The sequence below is a fragment of the Fusarium oxysporum genome, chromosome VIII (genome assembly GCF_013085055.1).
Source record: "Fusarium oxysporum Fo47 chromosome VIII, complete sequence".
Classification (NCBI taxonomy): domain Eukaryota; kingdom Fungi; phylum Ascomycota; class Sordariomycetes; order Hypocreales; family Nectriaceae; genus Fusarium; species Fusarium oxysporum.
Window position 1 is genome coordinate 1875595 of NC_072847.1, and position 6926 is coordinate 1882520.

General features: G+C 49.2%; 2 protein-coding genes across 2 annotated transcripts; one reads left to right on the forward strand and one right to left on the reverse strand.

Moving 5' to 3' along the window:
* Nucleotides 1-31: 31 nt before the first annotated feature.
* On the reverse strand, nt 32-2079 carry FOBCDRAFT_229502 (PIG-X). Its single transcript, XM_031188434.3, has 3 exons — nt 1518-2079; nt 1407-1464; nt 32-1359 (listed from the first exon to the last, which is right to left on the reverse strand). Exons 1-3 carry the CDS (start codon nt 1808-1810, stop codon nt 220-222), a joined length of 1491 nt encoding a protein of 496 aa, XP_031035699.2. The 5' UTR covers nt 1811-2079; the 3' UTR covers nt 32-219.
* Nucleotides 2080-2301: 222 nt separating this feature from the next.
* Nucleotides 2302-6125, forward strand: FOBCDRAFT_252303 (uncharacterized protein). The gene is made up of 5 exons (XM_031188431.3): nt 2302-2831; nt 2896-3003; nt 3053-3363; nt 3416-3445; nt 3494-6125. The coding sequence occupies exons 1-5, from the start codon at nt 2748-2750 to the stop codon at nt 5877-5879; spliced, it is 2919 nt and encodes a 972-aa protein (XP_031035696.2). The 5' UTR covers nt 2302-2747; the 3' UTR covers nt 5880-6125.
* The last annotated feature ends 801 nt before the right edge of the window (nt 6126-6926 follow it).

A 6926-nucleotide genomic window follows, 5' to 3' on the forward strand; every position in this document is an offset into this window, starting at 1 on the left:
GTCTGACGTCACGTGTACAGCGTTTAGTCGGCGTTGGGCGATACAGAATAGGTAGGTACTCAGGCAGGTTTCAGACAATAAGCGAAAATCCGATAGGTTAGTAGAGGAGAAAAATACTAGTCCTCTTGATTTAATTAGTGTTGAACTCTCATCTACATCTCTCTTTCATCTATTACACCATTACATCAGAGATCAAACAAACTAATATGAAATTTGACCTCAAGCTTTCTTGGTTTGTTTAGACCTCTTTGGGGCGATCTTCTTGAGCACTGGCTTTTCAAACTTCAGCATAACACCGACCAGCTTCCACAGTACCCAGGCGAAACCTAGCGAAACAGCAATTGCCGTGCCTGACCTGATTGTATCTATGCCCTCGAGCTTAAGGACAGGGACGGTGACACGGTTCATAAGTCTGCTCCCACCTTCTGGTTGAGGGGTGACGTGCCAGAAGGCAGTGTCTCGAGGGAAAAGATTGTCATAGCCAATATGGAGACGATCAAATGGGTTCTCCAGCGTCTCCTCCCCTGAGGAGCATGCCCAGAAGACAGCAGGATAGGGAACCTCGGCCTCGGCTTGGCCAGTCACTGAAGGCTTAAGGTATCGCAGGTGAAGAGGGATCTCAACATTCCACGGCTGCCCTTCTTCAGAGGTAGGTGGCGCGAGCTCAAGCAGAATACTGGACCCCCATGCCTCAGTGGCATATGCTGGTGCTTCCAAGTCCACGGGTAGAGTTGTGTATCGCAAAGCTGTCAAGTTCTTGGAAGCCAGGAACAAATCGTCTCCTAGTTGATAACGATCCGTAAATATGGTCTTGGGTAATGTCAAGAATGCGTATGGCGCACACTCGCCCTCAGCGCTTGGAGGCTTGTTAGAGCTGAAGCTGAGCTGAAGAGTTGGGTGAAGCCCTGTGGGTGTGAGAAATCTAGATGTAAAGACAGATTCATCTCGACGGTGTCGGGCTGGGAAGGTGAAGATGGTTGGCGAAGGCTTTTTCTTGTCGCCAAGTACGGATAGAACGCCAGCGACACCAAGTTCATTCTCCTTTATGTTTGGTTGCGAGCGGTCGTCGACAAAAATGCCAACTTCGACCCTTCTTTCAGTTGATGCAGGAACAGCAACGGTTTGAGGTCGAAGAGGCCATAGTGCAGAAGCGACAAGAGCTTTTGTAGACTTATCAAAGGACAAGTCCAAGCTAGTCGCGGTCAACAAGCTTCGTAGTCGGGCGTTACAAACGGTGTCCAGTTCAGGGCAGAACTCCTGAGAGCTAACAGTTATGAAGGAGTGTAGATCTTCCAGTGCTTGATGAAATGAGAAGTTCGGGGCTGTGGAGGTAGCTGGTTGCTTAAACTCAGTGAAAGCCTGTTACTGGTGAGCATCTTGTTAGTTAGATGGCTTATGGAACCCACCTCTGGCTTTGAACAGGCCAGTGGCCCAAACCTCTGGAGCCAGCCACAAAGTTTTGTTCTAGGATATTGGGTTAGTGTTTCAAGTGGCCGCAACTCGAGGTCACGACGTACGGGTTACATGAGTTTGGGGATTCCGGAGTCACATAGACATGAAGCCCTGGTGAAATTCGTGAAGTGAAAGGGTCGAGTGTCTCGGATTTGACAGGGCTAGCCCATCTGATATGGAGAGCCTCATACTCTTGGAGTATATCGGTGAGCTCACTAGGCAACTCGTCGAAGGGGATAGTGAGTTTATCCTGACGAACTGATTCGATTTGAGGCCCAAGTAATCCAGCTTCTTGGTTGTCCAACTCCTCAGGATCAAGGGTATAGTCGTTGTGGATAAACGTGACACGCTCACGCATGATGGCGGTAGTTGATGCTTGCTCCTGTTGTGGTGTGTGTTGCTTAGGTATACAAACTGTCTCTCAGCTTAGTATGGAAGCTACCTGAGAGCTTTCAAGGAAGCTTGTCGCGTGTGGATAAACTCTAGAGTAGGCTTAGATCGCGTTTGGAGTATGAGCTATGAGCTAGCCAATAAAAAAAAGATTTTATGTTTCTGCCTTGTTTATGAATCGCTTCGTAGTTGCGCTCGGTGTGTGAATTGGTTGACAGAGGCTTCCCCCAAAAGGTGACGTTGGTTTTGGTGACCGAATCTTGAAGTGGTTGGCCAAAGCTCTTGAAAGAAGCAATCAAGTATCCAGTACACGTGGATTGTATGGACATCAGGCACTGGCTGGTGTCACCGAATACCCGAGCCCCTGCCCCTCGTACTCTTCCTCTTTGGTTACCGCCAGCGACTCGGCGCTAAGCTTATTCGGGGACCGACACTTGATCCATTTCAAACTTGAGGAAGGGACGGGTGAGTCTGCCACACGCCGCCTCGGTCGCGAATTGAAGAAAGTCGCTCCAACGATCATCCCTCCCCGTTTCCATAATCTCCTGCCGTCGAGATGATAATACCACAACAGAATCTAGAATTCCCCCCTCTTACATACTCATTGCTGCCTCCGTGAAACGACGCTCGACCGTAGATACATACATACTACCAACGATACGCTGTACGATACGACCATGCCTTTTTCCAAGTGAGCCGACAAACGCTGTAGCTTTAGAGCACGATACCCACCCACATTGAGAGCGAGACAATATAACCACATCTGAACTGCCCAGATCTCGATTCTAGCGACCAAAAGTGTAGATATAACCAAGAGTCAGCAGTCAAGTTGCGACAGAGGCGGTTGAGTGTTCTGGCTGGTCCGCGAAACAACCCGTCCATTCACAAGTTGCGCATTCGACGCTATGGCCGATCATCAACCATACGTTACTATACGCTCGCGGAGACCTGTCGAAGGTCCAGGCTCAAGAAGCACTGGCCCTCCTATGGTGTGTCTGATCCTTTACTTCGTTCAAACATAAGGCAGTGACTTACAAAAATGCGACTTCCTAGGCCGCATCTAGTGGGGGAGATTACTATGCCAGGTCTGCAACTCATGACACAAGCCGTACTAGTTTTCATGTCAAACACATCGGCCAATTCGCACAAAGACTTGAAGATGTCAGTCTCTATTATCCGTCACAAGAACAGCCTCTAAACTCTTCTCCAGTCCGCCGCCCGCGCTTTTCCTAATCGTGGGAGGTCCTCAGCCAGATACAGCAAAGTGCAAGCATTGTTATTACACTGGAACTCGGATGATCTCTTCGTTATTCCTGAATTGGAAGACCTTGAAAAGTGTTTGAGTGAGGACTATGGCTTTAACACTGACATATTTGCCATCCCTTCAGAGAACTCCCATCTGGAGTTGATGATGCGCATAGGGCAACTGATCAAAGATTATGAGTCCCAGGATACATTGTTTGTTGTCTACTACGGTGGGCATGCCAGAATCGACGAGTCCCGGCAAAGTACCTGGTGTGCGTAAGTAGTTCTAATCGCAAGCATGTAATGAAGATCGTCTAACTTTTATCAGTACCCGCGAAGCGAATTCGCCATGGCTTCAGTAAGACCCTCCTCAACCCGTATCCAACCACACGTCTAACGAGAAAAGGTGGTCTGCAATTCAGACTCTACTCGAACGCTCACTATCAGATGTTCTCATTCTGTTAGATTGCTGCGCTGGGGCTGCAAGTGCAACTTTTCCCAGCGGAGCCAGTATCACTGAGACCATCTCAGCTTCGAGCTGGGACGCCATTGCACCTGATCCCGGACGTTACTCTTTCACCAATGCCCTTATTGAAGTGCTTCAAGAGTGGCGTGTCCGAGCCTTCTCCGCTGCTATGCTCCACGCCGAGGTTCTTGCTCGATTAAAACATCCTCGACCCATCACCATCAATGGCAAATACTTTGAGGCCCGATCGACCCCTGTGCATTTCATGATGACTTCCAACCACAAAGCGCCAAGCATCGAAATGTCTCGGATGTCTCGCGGCGATAACTTGCCATCTCCTGAGTTACTGCCGATACCAGCGATGGTCCATGAGACTGGCCGAGCGGCTGATTCTACCACGCCTGTCTCACGGAATGACTACATGTTTACTGAACCCAACGAAGATACTCCTCATGTCATGATTTCTTTGGCGTTGGAGGATGACCAGCGGCTTGATATCAACGCATGGGAGCAATGGCTTGGCGCTTTCCCTGCTATGGCCAAATATGTCAAGGTTCAGGGTGTTTTCAAGAGTCACTCAACAATGCTCCTTGTCTCCATGCCGGTCTCTATCTGGGACTTGCTGCCAGAAGACCATGCAACATCGTTCGTTGCTTTTATCAGATCGAATAACTTGATGACTCAGAAGCCCCGAAACCAATCGGTGCCGACCTTGGTTCCCGCAAACCGTTATCCGGTTGAAAATGACAGCGCGTCGTTCATTTCTGGTGTTTCGGGTACAACCTTTGTACCTACAGAACTTACGGGGTTGACTGGCCAGATGGGAGCTTTTCGGGATCCTGCGTACGGCAGGCAAACCGGAACTGTGGTCAGGAGTACTCTCCCGCCAATTCAGCAGCTCTCGCCCTTGCATATGCCATCACAGCCCGGATCACCGCCTCAGAGCTTACCGCAGCGATCCATGAGACCGATGCATTCCACAACATCTCTTACCACACTACAGAGGCAACAGTCGTCGTCATCTTTGGGGGGTAGTGGAAACCTGACGAGACAGATGATTATGAATCAACAGCAAGCTCTGCGACGTACCACTTTTGGCTCTGATGTTCCAGAACCCAAGAAGTTCTCCCCTCATGTGGAGAAACGTCTAGAGGAATACTACCAGACTGAGCCATTGCCCAACGATGGCCAGAAAGCGTTTTTCGCCTCAAACCTGGGAGTAGAACCATGGCATGTTGAAGTCTGGTTCCATCATCGGAGAGAGAGGGATGCGTTTTCCCAACGATTCGCAGCCCTGAGAGTCGAAGATTCGAAAGCCGGTGCTCACGAAGGGCCCCGCATGATCTTGCCAGCGAATCTAAGTGAACTTTTGGACATATCTTTACCAGGTCAGAGTCTTTTACTCGATCTTCGGTCATCGACGGAATTCCAGAGGTCGCACATCAGGGGTGCAATCCATTTGCGTGCTCCTCAATCCTTCCTACGCCCAGCTTCTCTAGATATGATTGAGCGGGCCTTCCCCGACGCACAAAGTCGGAGGACATTCTCACGCTGGCAGCAAGCGAGATGTATTGTATTCTACTCACGTGGGCTTGAGTACCCCTGGGAGTGCCCCTCAGCCGATACTCTGCTGGAGAAGCTCTGGGCATGTGGCTGGCACGGACGATGCTTCATTTTGAAAGGACATTATCGAGAGTTCAGTGACTCATTCGGCAAACACGTATACCGCGCTCAAGACAGCGATGCCGAGAAAGGGCCTCCCAAGGAAGCACCTATCAGTGAAGGCATGCCAAGCAATGAGAGGGAGCTTGCTGCCCTTTTCGCACGATTGGAAACAGAGGATCAGACACTTCACCTCAGTTCATCTCCTGGGCATAACGAGGAGCGAACCACAGCACTAGTAGAACAAGAAAAGGCCCTTGAGAGTGAGTTTCAAAACCATTTCCCTGCACTCTTCAAGAAGGCACAAGACGTTCACGGTGTTGGACGATCTGATGACGAAACCTTTGTCACCAAGGCGCAAATGGTAGAGTACCTGGATCGCGGCTTGACCAAAATTCGAGATGGCCAAGCTTCCCAAGCAGAAGCCACTGTTTATGAGCCAGGTCATTCGAAATTGGCAGCCGACAGTTACTTTGACCGGACAAATGTAAATCGAGAGTCGGACGAGTACGTCGAAGTTCCTCGTGGAGACGAAGTAGCATCAGATGGGAGTCCGCAGATGACAAGCAAGGGTAAGGAAATAAGGGCGGTGTCATCCCCGGACGAGATAACTCGAAGAGGGCGAGGAGGGGGACTTTTGAATAAGGTGTTCCGAAGGACATAGTCAAGGGCATACGGGTTATGATTTACGTATCATGCATAGATCGATCTCGAATCAGATCTGGGAGTTCATTCTGGAGGGGTAATAGAGCGATAGAGGTGGGAGTTTATATCTAGTTCTCGTGATAACGAGACATAAAACCAAAGGCTTCCAGCTGTCTTTTTATTCTGCTTCTCATGTTACAGCTTGTTGAAATCATCAAGGACGTTGATGTTTGTTTACATCGTGGCTTTCACCAGCAAATGGTCGTCATTCTATTAATTGTCAACCTGAACATCGACAGACAACATCAAAGGACAACTCTCGCATACCTACTCATCAAACTCAGTTAGTCGTCGTTCAATGACGACCGTCAGAACTTCACTGTTCCTCTTCTTAGTCTCCTCCATTTTGGCTTTCATCATTTAAAAGGACCATCCTGTTCACTATGTGTGCCCACGCGTTACAGTGTATGCCCGGAGTGCGAGAAATGAGTTAAATAGATAAATTTACGGATGACAGTTATCGTGAAATCCAGTAACAGTATGACACAACAACTTACAGCGACTCCAATAGCCATATGTGAATACGGCAGTTGTTCTTGAATGAATAACGTTCCAAATAACACTATGTGAACAATCACCAACTGTGATAATGATACATTCTTAAACTTAGTCACCCTACAACCGGGCAGTCGCTACTCGGGAGTATGCTTCAACATCTTCACGGCATGTCACTGAGGATCATAGCAAATTACCAAGTTGGTATTCAGTGGTGATACTCGAGCCAAGTTACCTTGGCCTTCCTTAGTGTTCTACGCCTCCTGATCGATGGGATCACAACAGCCCAGATACCGCAGCCGATGCCGTGGTGTACAGCGGGACGACCTTGTTTTCACGCAGCCAACCGACGAAGCCAAACCGTCACAGGTAATTGTTGCATGCGCGCGTGTAACTCGACGGGAGCGGATTACCCAATAGAGGGCTTGTCGCGATATTCCAGAAATTGAGAACCTCGGTGTGACGGTACGCAGACAACGGACAAGGGAGTGAAGTCAGGAAGCCTTCTCAG

Bases quoted from the DNA above. Each gene is read 5' to 3' on its own strand.
- FOBCDRAFT_252303 (XM_031188431.3), top strand. From the start codon at position 2,748: ATGGCCGATCATCAACCATACGTTACTATACGCTCGCGGAGACCTGTC. The intron at 2,832-2,895 runs GTGTGTCTGATC...GCGACTTCCTAG, and splicing joins GAAGCACTGGCCCTCCTATG to GCCGCATCTAGTGGGGGAGA. The intron at 3,004-3,052 runs GTCAGTCTCTAT...ACTCTTCTCCAG, and splicing joins TCGCACAAAGACTTGAAGAT to TCCGCCGCCCGCGCTTTTCC.
- FOBCDRAFT_229502 (XM_031188434.3), bottom strand. From the start codon at position 1,810: ATGCGTGAGCGTGTCACGTTTATCCACAACGACTATACCCTTGATCCT. The intron at 1,465-1,517 runs GTACGTCGTGAC...CCAATATCCTAG, and splicing joins TCCCCAAACTCATGTAACCC to AACAAAACTTTGTGGCTGGC. The intron at 1,360-1,406 runs GTGGGTTCCATA...CACCAGTAACAG, and splicing joins TGGCCTGTTCAAAGCCAGAG to GCTTTCACTGAGTTTAAGCA.